Source organism: Sus scrofa, chromosome 11 (genome assembly GCF_054392235.1).
Source record: "Sus scrofa isolate SSC_HxYL_T2T_F1_AM1 chromosome 11, Sscrofa_HxYL_maternal_Yorkshire_Landrace_v2.0, whole genome shotgun sequence".
Classification (NCBI taxonomy): Eukaryota; Metazoa; Chordata; class Mammalia; order Artiodactyla; family Suidae; genus Sus; species Sus scrofa.
In genome coordinates, this window is record NC_139393.1 from 52994788 (window position 1) to 53017415 (window position 22628).

General features: G+C 41.2%; 1 protein-coding gene across 1 annotated transcript in view; it reads right to left on the minus strand.

Moving 5' to 3' along the window:
- Positions 1-2554: 2554 nt before the first annotated feature.
- Positions 2555-22628, minus strand: part of KLF12 (KLF transcription factor 12) — a gene marked incomplete at its 5' end in the record, with an annotated part of 266031 nt that continues 245957 nt past the window's right edge. Inside the window, 1 exon segment of the mRNA NM_001134347.2 lies at positions 2555-3548. Coding sequence (NP_001127819.1) covers positions 3367-3548 — 182 coding nt within the window.

Here is a 22628-nt window from a genome sequence, read left to right on the forward strand (position 1 = left end):
GAGGTGAATGGGGAAGTGAGAATCTTTCCCCAAACAGCCTAAGATCATAATGTGAGGAAGAAATCTATTAAAACATCAAAGTCTGAACCTCATAGCTTTCCAAATAATATTAACTTCCTTAAAATCAATCTCTGCAATGCAAACGAGATAGTCAGGTCGACTGTAGCTTCTCAAGCCATTACAGCTCCCTGTGTCTAAGTTCTGAAACACGTACATATGCCCAGCTGCAAATTAAACAGCTTCAAATTTAAAACCAAAGAATGTTTCCAGTTAGTGAACAACTGAGAAGTCCTTTGGATTCTACTCCTTTTCTGTTGTTCATCATCTACTGTGCTTTTTAAAAGAGGCTAGAATGGACTAAGACAAAATGGAAGAGGCTTTTCCATGCCTGAAGAAATGTAATTCCTTCTCTTCCAAACCACTTTCCTTTCCAAGGGGAAACACTTTCCTTCGCCAAGGAAAATTTGCTATGTCCCAAGACAAGCCCCAGGTAAGTTTCAGTCCTGGGACTAGATCAGCCATTCATTCACTACTTGTGCTTGGATCCCTCCTTAGAAGTATCAATAGGTCAAAAGGGGGAAATGATATAATGCTGACAGGTTTTATCAGTAAACTTTCTCAGTTGGGTTTCCACTTTCAGGGGGTAAGCAGAAACGCTCACTTCCCTGAATCTTTCCTATGTTATTAGAGGGGAGCATCTCATTTCATTCTGTGCTAAATTTAAAGCAAGCTGTCACTCAGGAAGCTCCCGCTGCCTGTCAGTTCTATGATTTCTAAAAACCATTTCTACCTGTAATATTCTCAAGATCTCTTAGCAGAGAAAAGGATTGGCCCTTCTTATGAGAGCAGGCAGAATTCAATCAAGTCTGCCCTTCACCTGAGTGATTCACCTACTACCTGCCAACTGGGTTCCAGGACTAGCATAGAGGGCTTCACAGCTGTGTTCGCTGTGCTCTGTGTTCGGTATGCTCTGTGTTCTTTGCCACTGACCAGTAACCGACACTGGCATTTCTATTCAAAATGGTCAGAGGCAATGAGAAGTAGGAGTTGCATACAGTACAGATAAAACTTTCCAGTTAGTAAAAAACAAACACACAAACAAAACATACCCCCGGTGCTTGGTGGGTAGTACATTGTGTACCTAAAGAAGCTATTTATCCATAGAATTGCAGCCCTTGTTGGAGGGAAATTGCCTGATGAATTTTTCAGATGTGGCAGAAAATGTAGAGCAAACATTTTTGAAGACAGAATTTGACCTGAAAATCATTACGCTGTTGCTTGAACCTTAAACAAAAAAAAAAAAAATCCTTTTCATGCCATCCAACACAAATCATCCTTGTTTCAATGTTTATAGTTTTTGCTTTATCAGAATAAGATTATCTGAACTAGAAGATGATCCTGAAAAGGATAATTCTGCAACTAAAAATCATTTCAGAATGTTCAAACCTTTAAAAATGAGCTACTACTATTTTGAGGTTAATTTGTGCAGTTCCCCAAATCAAGTGTTTGTAATTAAAATATATTGCAAAGGTCTATGCTGGCAACTTCTTATATCTAAGCTATAAAAAATCTTAACAACAACAACAACAATTAACAAAACAAAACAAAACAAAACCTCACCAAGCCCCTTAGCCACAAAAAGCTGAAAAAACCCAGCTTTTAGTGGGGAAAAAATATGATAATTTTTCTGAAAGAATGCTCATTGGTGATGTATTGCTTTGTTTATTATAGACTCTGCTAGTTGCAAAAAAGGCTCATAATTTTTAGGGGGTGGATGGGACTACAATTTCCTCTCACCCTCAGCACAGGATGAGTGGGTTCGGCATCCCTGTAGATGCCATTGCAGAATCACTGGGTCCTAATAATACAGTTTAGAAAATGAAATCTGTAGAGAAGAACCTATTGGAGAGTCACTTATCCTTGGCTCTCCAAGGGTGGAAACTAGCACCATGTCAGAATTTCCTTGGGGAGCATTCTCTTCCCACTGACTCAGTTCCAAGGAGAAATGACCCATTCACCCAAGAGTTAATTCCCTGCTATGCCTCTGTGGCCTTTCTAGTCACCAAATAACTGTTTTCAAACAAGAAAAGGGGGAGCGTAATCTTTAATTGTGGTACTCAACCAAGCAGGACAACAAACAGCAGAAAGATTACCTCAGTGCTGTAAATGTAACCAAGACATCTAAAATACTGGGGTGTTTTTTACAATCCCTTTAGTAAGTATGAAAATTGGTAATGTGAGTCCTCAGTGAAGTTATTGTAGGAAAGTCCTTTTATTCATTATTGCTTTTCTCCTCAAGAGGTGCATTCTTTCCATCTCCACTTTGTCTGATTTTTTCATGTTCACTGACTTTACCTGGGCAGCCCCACCTCTTACCTTGGTGCCAGTGTGTCTAAGAAAGTTCCCCCCACCCCCCGGCCGGATTCCTTGTAATCAAATACTAGGGGCAGGAAGAGATGATGCCTAGGTGACAGAACACTGCGATGTGAAGTGGGGCAGTAGTTTTTTTTTTGTTGTTGTTGTGGTTTTTTTTTTTTTTTTTTTTTTTTTTTTTGACAGGCTCTTCCTATTCAACTACAGAACAGCTCTGGGCCCATCCATGCCAGGGCAGACACCAGGACTAGACTCCAACTGAAATGTCGCTGCCCCTCTGCTCCAACAGATGAACAAAACAGAATCAAAACAAAACAAAAAACGATCAACAACAAACAAATGAAAGAATCAATGTTGGGTTTCTCCAGGGCATGGCATAATGACAAGTCGCGGATGGTATCGAGTTGCCTGCCGCCATCACTATTGCAAAGGGCTGCCTGAGTGCTCCTTTCTTTCCAGGTAATGGAACCTCTCCAACAGCTTCTTCTTTTCTACTTTCATGCCGCTTGCTGGTAACAGATTGGATGTGTGTTCTATCTTACTTAGACAGTAACTAAAACGTTTGTAAAAAGGGGCTCGGGGAGTGGGATGAGGGGAGAGCCATCCAAATTACAAGGTCTTGCTCTAGCCATCCATTTGTGGCAGATGACCTGTTAAAGTATCAATCACAACATGTCTGACAGCTCAGAAAATGTACAAACTACAAACATCTTTAAATGGCAGAGTACACAGCACGGAAAACAATGCCTGTCTCTTCAGCCTTTGTGTCACCGGTCTCCCAGGCCCGCATGAAGTCGTTTCTCGTGTAGTCATGATGGGGTTACCTTCAGACAGAAAGGAGAAGCGGTACAACTTCTTTTTCCTGCTCGACTTTCAGACATCGTGGGATGGTGATGCCCTTTCGCGTTAACACTGTGAAGGGGATTCAGCCCTGCTGAATTGGGTGCCACGAAGAGATCCAGCTCTTACGCTCAGCTGGACAGGTAGCCTTCCTCACACCAGCATGTGCCTCCGGCGGTGCAGTGCCAGGTGATCTGACCGGGAAAAGCTGCGATCACAGTCCGCGCACTTGAATGGCTTCACTCCCGTGTGTTTGCGGTAATGCCTCGTCAGTTCATCCGAGCGAGCGAACTTCCAGGTGCAGCCTTCCCAGGTACACTTGTAGGGCTTCTCTCCTGGAAGAAACAAAGGGACACAGGCTTTGGTGGTCCATCATTGCCCCACAATAACCAAGCCGGCTGGGTATTTGGGGAAATGATGGTTCTCAATGGAGTTTCCATTTGGTGATCCTTTGTCAGGAAACCTAGCCATCCCACCAGCAGGTGTTGAGTCAGAGAGATGGCGTTTCAATCTCATCTCTCTTGCTGTGACATCAGGCAAGTCAGTCAACCTGTGCATACTCAGTTATGGGCAAGTTACTTTGCAGTCCAAATGTCAAAAGGCAGAGACTAGATATAATCACCACTGGTAGATTAAAAAGGCATATCAGAGACCTCCACCTATATTGACTTGGCCTGAGGGCTGAAACCCACAAAGAATTATAACAGGTCATTTGGTATGTTTTATTTCAATACTCCTCCAAAAAGCGCATCCCTAGATGTGTAAAGGCTATTTTATTTTTATTTAAAAACTTTTTTTAAAAATGATTTTTATTTTTTTATTATAGCTGGAAAAAAGTGTTCTGTCAATTACACTGTTCTGTCAATTTACAGTGTTCCGTCAATGTTCTACTGTACAGCAAGGTGACCCAGTCACACATACACACACATATTCTTAAAGGCTATTTTAAGATATCACCTTTTACCTCTCACACAAAATTTCAATAAAAGGTAAAGGACTCCACCACCCCCAGAAATTAGGTTTTCAGTACTTATTATTGATAAATATCTATTGTTTGCTTCTCTACCGGGAATGAATCCCAGGTAGCTGAATAATATACAGTTTAAATATCTTCTTCAGTGACTTAAGAATTAGGGCAAGCCCTGAGGAATCGTCAAGTTGGTCCTAGCATTGAAACCCACAGTAAAAAGCAGTCTGAAGGAGGATGTAATTTGACCAGGGCCCTCAATCAACCTGTAAGGACAGTAAAATATGCAAAGGCTTTGCTGGGTAAAGATACACTGTCCATTGTCCAAATGAGCTCCCAGGGGGAGTGGGACAATAGTTGACTCAGGTGTGCTTTTTTCCTGGCTCTCCTTCAGAATGTCCCCATGCAACCCCGAAAGAACTGATCTCTCCCCTACCCCTTCCATCCAGTAGTCAACGACATGCTGCTTAGCCACACAAGGCATCTGGTAAGAGGGCCTAAGATAGGGAAGGGAGTTATCTGCTGATTCCAACACAGAGTGAGCTACGTTAAATCCACTCTACAGATGAGAAAACTCAGGCTCACCATAGTGAAGTAACTTGGCTGAGGTCAGTGAATGGATACGTCTGGTTCCAAATCCAGCCCTTTTCACTCTGCCTGAGGGAATGGATAATTCCTTCCCTATCCAAACTTTGTCATATCCTTGGGCAATGCTGATTTCACGTTCTTAGATACTTTCAAATTTTTCAACTCCTATTTCTATTAAGTCACCTATCACAATATATCACACAGATTTTCTTTAGATGCCTTTCTCCTCTCCTTTATGTTCTGAATACCCAGAGATGAAGAATGACACCTCTCCTATTTCAGTATCCTCAGGGCTTAAAGTAGGTACCAAACAGTGCTTGAACAAATTAATAAAACTGCACCACACAGACATGCTCACACAGAGGTGTGTACACAGGAAACTACGAAGTCCTATAGATGAGATGTATAAATCATGCCTCCATGAGAAAACTAGATTGAATCAGACCCAACAGTTATCGTTCAACTGTCCAATAAATGCTAACTATATGAGTCCTTGTAGGATCAAATGGCCCTTTCAGAGAAGTGAGTGAATCGTACAGACCAGTTAAATCTAAAATATTGAAGTGTTAATTGTGGCTCACAGAAAGCTCCAAGTTACTCTGAAAGGGCTCTGGTCAAGTAAATCCTACTGACCGGATTAATCTAAACCTTCAACTTCCGACTCACTCTGGATGTCCTATGGGGATGAACATCTGCATTGACAGGTATCTACTGTTCAGAATTTAATAGGATTTAACAAAAAATCAGCAAAACTCCTAATTTAAAAAGGTTGGCAGACCACTCTATGGTATGTCCATGGCAACTGATAAAATGCTCTTATTTGCATGTCATCACTACATATATCTTTTTTTTTTTTGAAATTTACATCATTAGCATGGGTTCTAATAAGCTGAGCTTGATAGAAAGCTTGTCTTCAAAGACACATCCATCTTTGGGGCACTGAGCTCAGCTAGCTCTTCATTATCAACGGGCTTCTCCTAGCTATCTCCTATGGTGCCAGGGAACCAGCTACAGAGTGTGCAGGCCTAAGAAGGAAAGAATAAAAGATTTTCTTATTGGGGAATGGGCATTGCTCAGTTGGGTGTTGGCAGGATGCGTGTTTCTGTCTTGGTGGGGAAGGGTCAAATGAGTTTAACTGGGGTTAGGCAAGCTCCTAGACCATCACCTTGCTGTTGCAGAGAGAGAGGAAGGGGCGCCATGACCAGAATGGGCCTGGAAGTAAGCAGAGGCAACAGAAGGAGAGGGCGCTTCAGTCTCACCTTGGGAAGGATGCTGGGGGCTGGTATGGCCACCATAGGGACAGTCTGTTCTTTCTTTTAGGGGCTCTTTGACTTCCCTTGGACACACAATTTAGACATTTATACTCTCTAATTTCATCCTCTAAATGGTAATAAACATACTTTCACTTTCATGTTGGCTGCTAAAATAATGGTATTTATGCTCTTTCCACTTGAAAATCTATAGCAGGGGAGGTAAACCATGCCCCCTCCCCACGCCAAATTCAGTCTGTGGCCTGTTTTTTGTGCAATCTGCAAGCTAAGAATTATTTTTAATATTTTTATTTATTTATTTTTTCCTTCTTTTGGCTGCACCTACAGTATATGGACGTTCCCAGGCCAGGGATCAATTCTAAGCTGCAGCGATGACCTATGCCACAGCTGTGGCAATACTGGATCCTTAACCCATGGCACCAGGCTTGGGATTAAATCTGTACCACCTCAGAGACAGTGCTGGATTCTTAACCTGCTGCACCCCAGTGGGAACTCCTGTTTTCACACTGTTAAATGGTTGGGGAAAAAAAAAAAAAAAAAAGAGGGCTATTTCATAGCATGTGTGAAAATTGTATGAAATTCAGAGTTCCTGAATCTGACACAGTGGAAACAAATCTGACTAGTATCCACGAGGATGCAGGTTCAATCCCTGGCCTCGCTAAGTGGGTTGGGGATCTGGCATTGCCATGAGCTGTGGTGTAGGTCGCAGACTCTGCTTGGATCTCGCATTGCTGTGGCTGTGGTGTAGGCCTGCAGCTACAGCTCTGATTCATCCCCTAGCCTGGGAACCTCCACGTGCTGCAGGTGCAGCCCCAAAAAAGAAAATTAAATAAAATTCAAATTTTAGTGTCCATAAATCAGTTTTGATTGGAACACAGTCACGCTCATTTTTCTGTGTACTGTTTATGGCTGATTTCCAGTGACAGCAGAATTGAGCATTGCCACAGAGAATGCATGGTCTGTAATAACTAAAATACTCATTACAGAAAGTTTGGTGACCCTGATGTAAGAGATGGGCACCTCAGCTTTTTGCAGGCTTTCTGATTACGTTACCTTAATCAATCAGAGTACATAGCACACACTGTTAGTTTGAGATGGGTGGGTAAGGGAATATTTTGGCTGCAGAATAATCACTTATTCTCAATTGAGGATCCTAAGTTAAAATTCGAACAGTCCTCCTGGTAATGAACACACATAACCATTCATGCCAAATACATTATTTATTTATTTAGTCTTTTTAGAGCCACACCTGCAGCATATGGAGGTTCCCAGGCGAGGGATCAAATCAGAGCTGCAGCTGCCGGCCAACAGCAACACGGGATCCAAACCATGTCTGTGATCTACACCCCAGCTGACGGCAATGCTGGACCCTTAACTCGCTGATCGAGGCCAGGGATCGAACCTGTGTCCTCATGGATACTAGTCAGGTTAATTACCACTGAGCCATGATGGGAAACACTTTAACGTGAGAGTCCCGTGCAAGAGGAAATGTGTGGTTATCTGGAAAGGCTCACCCAATTCAATCTTGGTTTTAAATGTCTTTGGGATCTGGAGTTCCTGTTGTGGCTCAGCGGTTAACGAACTGACTAGAATCCGTGAGGACCAGGGTTTGATCCCTGGTCTCGCTCAGGGGGTTAAGGATCTGGCTTTGCTGTGAGCTGTGGTATATAGGTCGAATATGTGGCTTGGATCCCACCTTGCTATGGCTGTGGCTGTGACCAGCAGCTGTAGCTCCGACTGGACCCCTAGCCTGGGAACCTACATATGCTGAGGGTTTGGCCCTTAAAAAACCAAAAAATAAAAAAAAAAAAAAAGATTTCAGGATCTCATGAGTAAGGTCTTCCCTATGAGGGTGAGTGGGGGCTAGAATGTCTTTGTATACTTTACCTGGTAACCAGGTAACCAGAAGCACATGGATTCTACAGCGAGGGAGCCATACCCCACTCACCCCCCTTTCACTGCAGTTGTGCCACCACGGCCACAACGAAGGATGATGACTACTGCTCCACTGAGCCTGGAAAGGAGGGCGTGTGGACTGAAGGATCAGAAAGCAGGAGCTCAGATGTTTGGCATCATGTCTAAGATGGATATTTCAAAGCTGAGAGGCAGGGAAAGCACCAATGATGGCAAGAATTTCTTTGGGCTCACAAATATGCAGAGGAAACTTAGTGTAAAATCTGAAAAGTATTCTGTGAGGTGGAGTCAGGTACCATAAGCCATCGTGAGGGTCAGGGAGGGAACTGGCCTCCAAAATACTAGAGGCAGCCACGTTCCTACCTCATGAATAAAACCAGTGAAAATGATGTCTAAGTTTATAAGCTATGAGGGGCTAAGTGATTAATGAAGGCACATTAAAAAGAATGTAAACGTTCTCACCTGGTTGGCGGGGGGGACCAATATCAGAAAACAGTAAAGTTAATTATTCAGTGATGGACGAGTTTTCCTTGAAACTTTTCTTACAAAAAAAGTTTACTTTTTTTTTAATACCTAAAAATATTTCTTATGTATTATTTCTTGCCATGTTTCCTCATTAATAAAACCCCCTTCTTAGAAAAAAGAAAACAAGACCTTTAAATCTTTCGCATCTTGAGGCTGAGCTATGGATGTGGAGGAAGGGGAGACACCTGCTTGGACCGGGCAGAGGGTGGGCTTCTGCCCCTCATTCAAGAGGGAGCTAGGTTTCTTTCTTCTTCTTTTTTTTTTTTTTAAGCAGGAACTTTTTTTTTTTTTGCACTTTTTTTGCTTTTTAGGGCATATGGAAGTTCTCAGCCTAAGGGCTGATTCTAAGGGTTGAATCGGGGAGCTGCAGCTGCCAGCCTATGCCACAGCGACAGCAATGATGCAGGATCCAAGCTGCATCTGTGACCTACACCACAACCCACAGCAACACCAGATCCTTAACCCCCTGAGCGAGGCCGGGAATCAAGCTCACATCCTCATGAATACTAGTCGGGTATGTTTCTAATGAGCCACAACAACTCCCAGAACTAACATTCTTTAAATTGAAGCATAGTTGATTTACAATGCTGTGTTAGTTGATGGTGTACAGCAAAGCGATTTGGTCATACATATATTCTTGTTCACATTCTTTCCCATTATGGTTTATCACAAGATATTGAATATGGTTCCTTGTGCTATATAGTTGGTCCTTGTTTATCCATCGTATATGTAATAATTTGCATCTGCTAATCCCAAAGTCCCAGTCCATCCCTTTCCTACGTCCTTCCTCCTTGGAAGGACCCAGGTTTCTGTTACATCCAACTGGATGCCTAGCATTTCATTAAAAAAAGAAAAATCAAAAAATGCTCTCTTTGGACTAGTCAGGTTTTAGAAATGGACACAGAACAATTCTAGCACGACAACTACATGGTATGGAAAAATGCATAGGATATTTTAGGCTGGTGCTTTGAAGCAATTTAAAGGGCGTGATCTTATAAACAAATCAAGATAACTGAAACTAACATCATGATGTGAGGAAAAACTAAGATGATCGACGTGTAAGGTACACTGTCATCTGTATAAATGGGCTCTGAAAGAGGGAATGAAGAACAGACAGAATCCTTCCTCCATCCTCCCTTCTTTCCTTTGCATCTAGGTAGAAAATAAAAAGTCCAATTTAATGTTGAAGAAGTCAGCGGGGGACATGGGATGGAGGTGAATTTTCCATGAACATCTTCCATGAGTTCGTTTGAACAGTCACGGGAGTCAGGCATCTCCCAGGGTTTGTGTTGCTACTATGTGCAGCTGTTCTGCATCAGGCTGAAGGGTGGTGACTGAATACGTGATTTCAAGTCATTTCTTCAGGAACAGTGAATTGTCCTTAAATTCATTTGAATTAGAATTCTGCAAATGTGTTATTCAAAACTGCTTTCCCTAGAAATGGGCTAAAAATAAAAAGAGCATGCCCACCTTTTCTTTCTTTTTTTTTTTTGTCTAACTCACAGATACTATTTGAATCCTTAAGAGTAAAACCTTCATAAGTGTATTTAAATATTTTTCAAAATAATCAGAGGTTCTGATGCCACCATCAGATCATCTTTGATTTTTGTTTCTTATATGAATCCCATGAAATCATAAAATGATAGGAAATGGCACGGTATATATTTTGACCAAGAAGCACAGTAAGTGATTCTTCTTTTTAAAGCCAGGGCATCAAGTTGATAATGCAGAAGAAAAAAAAAAAAAAAATCAAAGGACCCAAGCTGGGTAATTGGTAGCTTAAAGATGAGGCTCAGCTTGAGGTGCAGTTATTAACTTTAAGGCTTTTGATTCTGAAGTGAAGGTCTCTATGTCCCAGGACAAATCCATAAGCCATTTCCACCTTTTTTTGTGTGTGTGTCTTTTTTGCTATTTCTTTGGGCCACTCCCCGTGGTATATGGAGGTTCCCAGGCTAGGGGTCGAATCAGAGCTGCAACCCCCGGTCTACCCCAGAGCCACAGCAACGCGGGATCCGAGCCGCATCTGCAACCTACACCACAGCTCATGGCAACGCCGGATCGTTAACCCACTGAGCAAGGACAGGGACCGAACCCGCAACCTCATGGTTCCTAGTCGGATTCGTTAACCACTGCACCATGACGGGAACTCCCCATTTCCACCTTTTAATGTGAGGTGGAAGAAGAAGAAGAATGTGATCATTTTTCAGCACACTCAGCCCTCTTTCAGTTCTTTCTATGACCTGAACTATGAAAACTTCTGAAAAAGGAAAATGTTATTAATCAAAACTCACAAGAAGACCTTCTGTTTTTTAAAGTGAAAGAGTCTCATAAAGATTAAAAAAAGAACATCCCCCCCAAGAGAGGGTTTGTTAATGTGCAATCAAAAAAGCTTTTTAACTCCACATTTGAGGTTCACGTTAAATATAATTTCATTTGCATACTGGCGTGTGTGTTCACGGGCTATTAAAATACTATTTAATAGTATTTTAATTAAGTATCCTGGGAAAAGGAAAACTCTCATCAGGGTTTTTTTTTTGCTTTTTTTTTTTTTTTTGAAACAGTCAACAAATTGATCTATTATGAGAAGTGCTGTCTCTTTCAATGCTGGTTAAAGAAAAGGATTAAGAGTCACTAAACACATTTCCATGACATTTACCCAGCAGAAGGCAAAAGAAAGGCTAAAGAAAACACTGGGTATTGAATGGATTCCCAAAACTCAGGAAACAAAAATAACTATTTTCAGGCACCTCCCATTTCACCTTCTGAAATGCTGAAAGGTAAATGCGTCCTGAGACAAAAGACAGGTGCCCTTTCATATGAAAATGACGTGTGAGCAACACCAAAAGAGGAATGTGCAGTTCCCCAAAGCTCAGGTCAAATAAAACGCCCATGTTCTCACATCAGCTTCTATTATTTTCTCAAGCAACTGAAAAAAACACCTTTTGCAACAGGAAACAGAGGCATTTTCTTCGGTTCATAAGTGCATTTCTGAAACGTGTCCCTGTTTAACTTTTATAAAGTCATGGGGCCCCAGACACTGACAAATGAGCTTCATTACACTCAAGGCTCAACATACTTGCTGTGACAATCAGTTTCACTTGAGGAATGGTATTTGCATATGAGGGGGGGAAAAAAAACACCCCAGAATCAAGATTCATATCTTATCTTCTGGTTTCTGTTACATTAGTTCATAAAAGTTCACAGAGTTTTAGATCTGGAAGGAAATTAGGCACTTTTAAAATCAGGAGATGGAAACCTAGAGCTGAGATGACAAAGCCCCTGACCTGTTCAGGGGCAGAAGAGGCTGCCTTCCTCCTTGGTGATATTAAGGTGGCGTAAGATAGCACTGGCTTTAAAATCAAGCAGAATTCATGGTCAAAGGATTATGGGCTTCAAGTCCCCTTCAAGGAGATTAAACCCAAAAGCCTTTGGCCATGTCTCACTGTAATGCCCCTTCCCCAAACTTGACCAGCCTGGGCTGCTCACTCCCTGCTAGAGAAGGAATGTCGCCCAGGCCTCGCACCACCACCAATATAACCTGTACCCCATGCAAATAAGGTATCCTGCCCAAGACCAATCAGAAGATCCAATTGGGTCTCCCCATGCAAATAAGGTATCCTGCTCAAGACCAATCAGATGATCAAATTGGGTCTCCACTCAGGTCCTCATTGTGGGGTATAAAGACTATTGCAGAGTGATCCAGGCCCTACTTTTTTTTAACCTGCATGCAGGCGAGTTCTCTCTTCCTCTCTGAAATCATACTTTTGCTTTAATAAATTTGTAGAATGTCTGCTGTTCCAGTGCTTTGCTACCGTGACACAGGGACTGAGGAAACTGTGACTGTATCAAAAGGAGGCTCAGTCACCAATCTGTCACTGGATCCTGGGCTCCAGAGTTAAGCTTTCTGAAGCTCTGTTTCCCCATCTGTAAAATGAAAACACTATTCCTGTTGTGAAATTTAGAAATACACATGGCCTGTGTCTGGCAAATGATAGGTGCTCAGTAAAGAATACTGAATTTTATAGTTATGAAATTCAAGATTTTTCTGTTTCTGCTAAGCAATATAAATAATATAAAGTTAAAAATCCTAGGGAGTTAGTTCCCTGGTGGTGCAGGAGATTAAGGATCTGGTGTGGTCACTGCTGTGGCTCAGGTTACTGCTGTGACGTGGGTTCAATCCCTGGCCTGGGAATTTCCACATGCTATGGGTGCGGCCAGAAAAAAAAAAATTGTATTTGTTATTTTTAAGGAAGGAATTAAGATTTGCTGGTAAATGGATGCTAATCCTAATCCTTATTGTTCCTAATATTTTAAGTATAAAACTCCTTTAGAGGCCAAGCAGACCAATCTAGTCTATAATTTGTTTGACCCATTTGGTCTTGTCAGTTCAATCAAATAAGTGATCACGTCCCATGGAATGGTCTGAAATGAATTCATTGACTCTCTTTTTCATTATGTATAAATGAGACTGAGTGTATTTTTTCTTTCCTTTTCATGCAATTCTATAATGGATTTCTTTGATAAAAATAGTATCTGCTGTTGCATATAGCCTTTTCCATTGACCACATTTGGCTCTAAGTGTTTCATGGATCTGAACTCATTTAACTAGGACCCTAACTTCCTCATGTAGTAGTTGCCATAATTGACCCCACTTCACCCAGAGTTAGTATGTAGTGGAGGTGGGATCTGAACCCAGGGAGTCAGACACCCAAGATCACAGACCTCATCACTACCCAAGAATGCTTTTCAACACCTTAAATCACTGCTCTTGTAAATAAGGAGATCCCGTCAGAACTGGCCAAGCACACCGAGAGAACAGGAACTAGAACTTAGAGCACAGATACCATGTTAACCCAGAGGCTAGACCTTCTCACTTAGCAATCAAATATAAATGAAGTAAAAAACCTCCTTGAATACACATTACTTTAGTGAAAGCAAAAAGTTCAAGGTCTAAGGAAAATACTTTATTTGGCTGTTCTGAGTTTCTGTTTCCACAGAGTGACAATGTTTACCTTCCTAGGTTTCTGGTTACCTTTTCCTCAGTGTCTCTTGCAGACATCTTCCTTTACCTGTCACATAAATGTTTCCTGGGATTTGGGCTTTAACTTCTCACCTGCATGGGCTCTTCTTGTTCCACAGGGCTTCTACCACAACTTAGAAGGGAAGGATTTTCAAGAGTTGACACCTGAGTTTCTCCCTCAAGCATCATGGAAGGGGAGACGTTTCCAGTTGGGAGCCCCAAAGCAGCCTCAACGTGACCAAAATGTTACTCAACCACCACCACTGAGGTGAGCTGTGCCCCGCTTTCTGTTTTGCTCTCTGGAAAAAACACAGCCCCGTCTACTCAGATATCAAGTCACAAATCTCTCCTGTTGGAGAGATTTCTTGGACTCTTTCCTATCTGTTACTCTCTTACCTGCCCCAACCTGATGATTCAATCTGCTAGTTCTGCCTCCAAATATCCCTGAGCTTTATCCCCATGGGGAGGGTGGGAGTTGGGGACTAGGGGAGGGGTTCTCACTCTCTCTCTCTTTTAGAGTCTCAGGACCTTTCACCAGTACCAGCCTCTCATGGTCCGTTTGCCAGTCTTTCATCCTACCCCCTCCAGTTTGCCTGCACTGTATTAAAGGAAAAGGTTCTGGAACTGTCTGACGACGCCACTCCTCCCCTGTATTAACCCTCCCACTCCATCCCACTGTGACAGCAGGTTTTCCTGTTTGTCCGCCCCCCTCAGCACTGCGGTACCCAGGATGGCTTTACCACTGCTCTGTGCTAAGAAAGGTTTGTTCATCGAATGAATGAAACAGCTTTAATTCAAATGCCTCGTAGTCTTAAAAAAACATAACATAGAAGAGTCAATAGAGGAGTAACGTATTTGGTGAAACAAAAAGCCTATTGCTGGTATTTTATCCATTCAACCATCTTTTCTGTTCCAACTAATTAGAATCTGTATTTTTGAAAGGGAGAATAACGGAGGGCGGTTTTACTGACAGCTGGTGTCATTTAAAGGTCTAGTCTGCAAATAAAATCTCATTTTAAACCTTTAAAATTAGCAATGTGACATGTATTTGAGCATTCTGTTTTTTCTCTTAAATGAGCATTAAGTTTTAAAACAATATTTACTTTTTATTCTTAGTTACGAAGGTTTTTTTATTGAGTTATCTTAAGTCTTAGAAACATCATTTTAATGTATAAACGTATAGTCACCAACGGCGACTTTATTTTCTACAAAATCAGGCTCTTTGTGATCCTTTTTTTTCTTTTTGGCCATGGGGACTGAACCCGTTCCAATGACAATGCCAGATCCTTAACCCACTAGGCCACCAGGGAACTCTGAGTTCCTTGTTATCTTTAGTAGTTCCATAAAAACCACACATTTTGTACTACTTAGTAGTAGTGAATTTTGTCATTTAGGATAAGATGGACAACACCCGTAATCTAGCTTTTTGGGAGAACATGAGAAAAGTACACGGCTGTGAATATCACAACTCCACTCCTCCTTACAACACAGTTTTAGTGGCTGAATGGATAAAATAAACCCAAAGGCAAAGGAAGGAAAATGAGGAGCATGGACCTAAGATCCCTTGGCATTTTAAACTTTCCACTGTCACTGATGATCTTGTGAAAACACAAACAATGAAGAAACAAAACTCACATCGTAATCTATTTATTCCACCAAGGTACTAATTGGTGGGCTATTTTAGAAGCCTTTCCTTTTCTAAATATATGAAAAAGATACATTTATCTTTCAAATAAATAAGATAGCATTTTAAAAAACTAAATCAAATACAAATAGCATTTATATCTCCATTCCATAACTGTAAAACCTAGCTTCAACGTGCTTCTAAATAGTAACTCCCTTCAACAGATTCAAATAACGTCACCAATGAAAACAAGTGCTACACTTTCAGAGCATTTGGTTACTGATCCAGATTTTTCAGTTTCCTTTTGGAAGTGGTATTTGCGTGCTTGTTCCCATGGGTAGGTGATGGTTAGCAAAACCCTGCAGTCAGGATCGATTAGCCCTTCAGTGCAGCTGTATCAAGCTCACCTATGGCTCACCTGTATCAAGCTCACCTATGGCTCACCTGTATCAAGCTTGCCTATGGCTCACCTGTACCAAGCTTGCCTATGGCTTTGCCATCATGCTTTACCCGGTGGATCTCCGCAGATATTGCTGTCTCCCCTACCAGACTGAGAACTCTTTGTCTTCTTCTTTCCGGTGCACCCATTACTATTCAGAGAGCTGTGTACTGAGCAACCACTCAAGAGCTGCCTTTTTAATTTAATTATTAATGCTCCCGGTCCTTACTGTAAAACGAAACTGACTGTCTAACAAAGTAAAACTTTAGTAGACTATAAAGAAAGACTAGTCCCTATTAATACAAAACCTTCAAAATAGACCATTTAACATCACTTGCTACCTTAGTCCTTCCAAGTACTTTAATGAACAACTAAATAGGTAGGTACCACTGGCTAGACATGCACAGAGTGTGGCCCTAGTGGGAAAAGACTGGCAGGTTATTAGCAGACTTGTCTTTGAGACCAGGCATAATACAATAACACAGGTTCTGGAGAATCCAGAGTCTGCATCTCAGTATTTCAGCTCCACTCGTTGTCCACCTCATGACGGTGAACAGGTGCTCTAACTTTTCAAGGGATTTACAGAGGCGATTAAAATATGTAGCACAAGAAGAGCAGAGCACTCTGCCTGGGACCTGGCAGGTCCTCAGCAAATAGCAGTTCTCTCTCACCACCAGTTTCCACGCCTGTTCACAGCATTCCTTACTCCTGACCACACACTCTGACGTCTTCAAAGTCTCCTGCTCCCCTGCCCTCGTGTCCGAGTAGACCCCATGCCCTGTGGTCTCCACTGCCCCACTGTCTCCCACATGTCTGCTCCCTGACCACTGCTCTGCTGCCACAGGGCAACAACCAACTGTCCCAGGGTCTTGGAGAATGGAGGTCTACCTGCCGAGGGACAGAGGGGGGTCAGAGAGCTTAATGGACAAGGTGATGTTGAGGCTGTTTCCAGAAAGAAATAGGAGTTCACCAACTAAGGAAGGAAAAAAGGAGGCGCCCAGGCAGGCCATTTCAGGTAGGGGTAAGAATGTGCAAATAAGCTCTATAGAGCTGGGCAGCTTTGGAGGTTGGTTCATTTATATGGCTGGTGGCGGGGGGGGGAGGATTGGGATGGGGGTCAGCGAATGAGGTTTAATAAATATGCAGGAGTTAAATGAGAGAGACTTGCATGCCCATCTTAGAAAGGTGTCCTCAAGTTCCCTGGCCATGACAGACAGCTCCCATGGTGTTCCTTTGTCATTCTGCTTATGTCTTTATTATGTGGCCTTGCACACCTGGCCTTTGTTATGACTATTCAATGACTCTTGCCTAGTACACTTATGGACAAGACCATTGAAGACGGGGGCTGTGCCTCTTTCTGCCTTTTCAAGAAAAATCTATAGTGCCTTAGACATCAAAATGCTCAATAAATATTTGTCTTGGTGACTTTGTCTATGAATGGGTCCTTTCAAAGAAGAGACTATGTTTAACTAAGCATTTAAAAAATGTTCCTTAAATCCTCCTACACTGTTGGTAGGAATGTAAGTTGGTGCAGCCACTAGGGAGAACAGTATGACGAAGGTTCCCTAAAGAACTAAAAACAGATTTGCCATATGATCCTGTAACCCCATTTCTGGGGCTATATCTGGCGAAAAACATAATTCGAAAGGACACAAGTTCATAGCAGCACTATTTTCAATAGCCAAGACATGGAAGCAACCTAAATGTCCATCGGCAGAGGAATGGATAACGAAGAAGTACACTTCTTTATATATACACTCCCTACACACACACACACACACACACACACACACACACACACACACACGTACAATGGAATATTATATTGGTGATAAAAGAGAAGGAAACAATGCCATTCATGGCAACGTGGATAGACCTAGAGATTATCATGCCAAGTGTAGGAAGCCAGACAGAGAAAGACAAATAAATACCTTATATCACTTATATGTGGAATTTAAAAAGTGATGCAAAGGAACTTACTTCTAAAAGAACAGACTCACAAACATAGAAAGCAAACTTACGGTTACCAAAGGGGGAGAGGTCGGGCGGAGGGATAAATTAGGAGTTTGGGATTAAAATATACAAACCACTATATGTAAAATAGATAACCAACAAGGACCTACTGTATAGCACAAGGAACTATACTCAATATCTTTGAGTAACTTATAATGGAAGAGAATGTAACAAAATAATATATTTATTTATGTATATGTACAACTGAATGACTTTGTTGTATATGTGAAACTAGCACAACATTTTAAATAAAATTGAGAAAATGTTCCATGGAAGCTTGATTATACTATCACTATAAAAATTAGGGTAAAGGGGCTTATTAAGTAATAATTTTACTCCAATTTGTCTGCACTATGTAAATTTTACATTAGTAGAGTCTGAAGGAAAGAGTTAATGTAATTACAGCTGATTGTGTGATAAGAATACACTTAATTATCCAAATTTTTCTGCCTTGAACCTACTGCTCACAATAATAACATATATCCATATCACTATCCATACATACATAATTTCAACTCAACAAATAATGGCTGGGTCCTTACAATATGTTAGTCACCGAATTCACTGGGGTGCAAAAATTATGCCCCTTGTGGTAATTATACAACAACTTGCTATATTTATGTGTAAAGTTAGAAAGAGAAAACTTGAGATCCACAGAGTTGAGTAGCTTGTCTAATTAACTAACCAGTCAGGGGCCAAAGACAAATTTCTGTCTCCTGACTTGAAATTTAGTGCTATTTATATGATGGTGTATTATTTCCCCACGGTTACCAATATGGTGCATATCTGTGAGCTTTGTGGGCAGGACTTTAAAAAAACTTATTTGGAGAGGATTTTTACCTGAAAAATGTCAGTTTGCTCTTAAGTGATGCATTATCCTGGCACCACTAAGCCCTATGCTTTGTCTAACCATGAATCTAGACAGAGGGTCTGATGTGGAGTTTTCTATGGAATGAGTCATTAATTAATAAAGACAGAGGCAAAATTATAAACGGGACCCCATTGCCTGGAGGTAAGTTCTGGCAACTCCAAGACTTGCGAATAAAAGCCACCAAGATACACAGCTGTCACCTAGCTCAGGACTTTCTTTGCAGAAAGAGCATCGAATCATTTCAGAATCTCATCCAATAAAATAAGATGTCAAATTAGAAGCAAGAAATATAGGAATAACAATAAGAAGTGATGAAGCAAGTAAAAAAGTGAAAAAGCATGGACTCCACAAGCATCTCAGATTGAGGTGTGTGTGGGGGTGTGTGTGTGCGCGCGCGCGCACATGCACATGTGCCAACAGAGTCATTACCTGATATTAATTATAGTTCATGATATTCGTTACAGAGGCTTCATTCCTCAAGGGAAGGGCTAAATAATGCATCATTTCCTTTATTTGTAAAGGTAAGGAAGGACATATTTTAGAAACCTTTGCATAAAAATTGGTTAGTATTTTTAAAGCATCTGCATGAGTTAACTTCCTTGATATGTAAAATTCAGGTACAAATTATTTTTGCTAAAGCCAGACAGATGAGAAACATGACCACTTTATGTTTACTAATTTTTTTTTTTTTTTTTTTTTTTCTTTTTCTTTAGGGCTGTGCCTGTGGCACATAGAAGTTCCCAGGCTAGGGGTCAAATTGAATCTACAGCTGCCGGCCTAGGCCAGAGCCACAGCAACACAGGATCTGAGCCGTGCCTGTGACCTACACCACAGCTCACAGCAATGACAGATCTGCAACCCACTGAGGAAAGCCAGGGACTGAACCTGCATCCTCATGGATAACAGTCAGATTTGTTTCCACTACACTACGAAGGGAATCCCTGTTTACTAATTTTTAAAACTTAAGGTGTATAGTTTTCATATGAATTCAAATGAATATTAGACAAAATTGGCTAAATGAGCCTCATAGATTTATTAAAGAGCAGGATATTAGGTTGCTATCTTCAAATTCAGATTCATTTGAAACTGAGTATTTTTATATATTGAAATCACTTAAAAAAAACCTGGTATTAAATCTTCATCTTGCCTTTTCCTGTTCCTCATTAAATTACAACACTGCAGAAGTCGAGATAATACAGACATGTCAAACATACCACTAGAGGGTTCTAGCTGACTCATAAACCCGCTTAGACTACACCCGACATCTGGTTGTAGTTCGCCATCTAGTGGCTGTAAGAATGACCGGTGCCTGAGTGTCATTTGCTTGTACTGCATTTTAGAAAACACCATGGCACACATTTTTAGAAAACACTGAGCGCTACCAAACTCATCAAACAATTTCCTTCTAAAATTCATACTTAGATCATTTAAAAAGCAATAAAATTCTTAAAATGAGGGAAAGTCATTGTATAGAGTAGTTATGCTTAGCACAGATTTAAATGACCTTTAATTGCAAAAACACTGCATATTCATTTAAAATACACTGTACACTGCTTCACACAGAAGAGACACACAATTTAAAGTAGTTAATAGGAATAATGTATTTGCTGACGACAGGGTGGATATGATTTCTGAGATACATTTTTTTTTCTTCTATTGAACATGCCTTAAGTGATTTACCACAGGCAGGTATTAAGTAGATATTTAAAAATACTTGGTCAAATCTTTATATTATCTAAACTGCACATTCATGAACCTGTACTTAATTATTTTTAAATTAAAAGGAATTCTTTAGCACTGATTTTTGTTTTTCACTCTAAATATCTTATTAATACACAGAAAATGACTATACATAAAATAAGTAACCAACAAGGACCTACTGTTAGCATAGGGAATGATACTCAATATATATATATATATTTTTTTGCTATTTCTTGGGCCTCTCCCACGGCATATGGAGGTTCCCAGGCTAGGGGTCTAATCGGAGCTGTAGCCACCGGCCTACGCCAGAGCCACAGCAACGTGGGATCCGAGCCGTGTCTGCAACCTACACCGCAGCTCATGGCAATGCCAGATCGTTAACCCACTGAGCAAGGGCAGGGACCGAACCTGCAACCTCATGGTTCCTAGTCGGATTCGTTAACCACTGTGCCACAACGGGAACTCCGATACTCAATATTTTGTAGTAGCCTATAAGGGAAAAGATTCTGAAAAAGGGCATATATATATATATATATTCAGTTATAGATGTATTCATACATATATATCTCTGAATCACTTGGTTGTACACCTGAAACAGGACATTGTAAATCAACTATACTTCAATTTTAAAAATGTAGAGAATGATCCTCTTTCATGCTCCTACAAATGTTTTATTTACTGTATGTAAAATCTTAAACAGATGACTGATCTTGTACTAATAACGCATAAAAGATCAAGTGTTAAAGCTAGAATTAACATGCCTTTCTCAAAGAAAGTGTCTCGTTGCCCCCCGTTCACCTCCCATCGCGTGCATAGTTCTCATAAGTCATCTGTTATAATCCCGAACTTCACATCCATTATTACCGGTCACACAAAAATAACTTACTCAATGTGCCTGAAGCAAAGGTAAGGCTAAGAAGATATTTATTAAAAACAAAGCAAGCCAACCTGAATCCCTACAGAACTAGCATTGATTTCATTTTGAACACAAAGTTATGAAAGCCTACACGTAATTATAAGTCGGAAACCAGTATGGGCTCATTTCGAGCCAGTGGCAGCAAATCAACCAAACATCATTCTTTCTTATTAAAAGTACTGCTATTTGACTGATAGTTTAGGAGACTGTGCCTTGCATAGAGTAAGCATTTCTCTGCTACGGGGATGGACGGATTTTGCATCTCTGGGTTTGCGGTGGGAATTTCACAAGGCCATTCTGATGCAGCTGGTGAGATTAGGATGCAAAGTATTACATTTAGAATGGACAAGCAGTGAAGTCCTACTGTACTGCACAAGGAACTATTTTATTTTATTTTATTTATTTTATTTATTTTTTTGCTTTTTAGGGCTGCACCTGCGGTATATGGAAGCTCCCGAGCTTGGGGACAAATTGGAGCTACAGCTGCTGGCCTATGCCATAGCCATAGCAACGCCAGATCTGCAACCTACACCACAGCTCATGGTTGCCTGATCATTAACCCACTGAGTGAAGCCAGGGATCGAACTGCATCCTCATGGATACTAGTTAGATTTGTTTCTGCTGAGCCACAAGGGGAATTCCCTGAACAGGGACTTATATCCAGTCTCTTGGGACAGACCATGATGGAAGATAATATAAGAATATATGTCATAATATATATGACTGGGTCACTTTGTTGTACAGCAGAAACTGGCACAACACGGTAAATCAACTACACTTTAATACACATATTTTTAAAAATGGATATTGGAGGTAGGACAACCAGGTAGATCCTTAGCTGTAAGTTAATGATTTAAGACCAACTTATATGGAAATATCCAGGATCACATCCCCAGGGTTTTTCTCTTTCAACCTGTTCTATTCACTACTTGGAAAAATTGAGCCGCTAAAGGAGAGAGCAAAACATCTAAAAGCAACGGGGGTGGGCAGAGGTGCCGAAGTCGTTTCAGTGTATTACGGTAATGAGCCCAAGTCAATAAGGTGGATATAATGTAATTATTTCCTGGCCTTGAAAGGGTGTGTGCAGCCCTCGTAGCAATGACTCCGTCCTGTATCTTTCACAAGAGGTCCTCCAGCCTGTGGCTGAATACCTCAGTGAAGGAAAAGCCACTGCCTCCAAGGGAGCCATCATTTGAGGGACAGGTTCAACTACAAACACAACCCTGCATGTTCAGATTTAAAAGAAGTCTGTTATATGTCCAAGGGGATGGGGAGATGACATTTCCAGCAGTTTTTTGATTCAGATGACCTAAAAGAGGGAGTCAACTGCTAAGACATCCTCACCTTTACATCTGCTGAGAGATGCCCATTACCTAGAGCGCTTCCTTCAATTTGAGGTGTGAAAGCGTGCAAAGACACAGAGATATGTCAGAACAGACCTAGAGACACATGGCCGAGGGAACTGAGGGTGTCTGATTGGGAGAAAGGAAGATGCCAGTGCTTGATGACAGTGTTGAGAGGAGCACCACAGCCGGGCAGGGAGAAGTACAGTGTGATGGAGCCGGA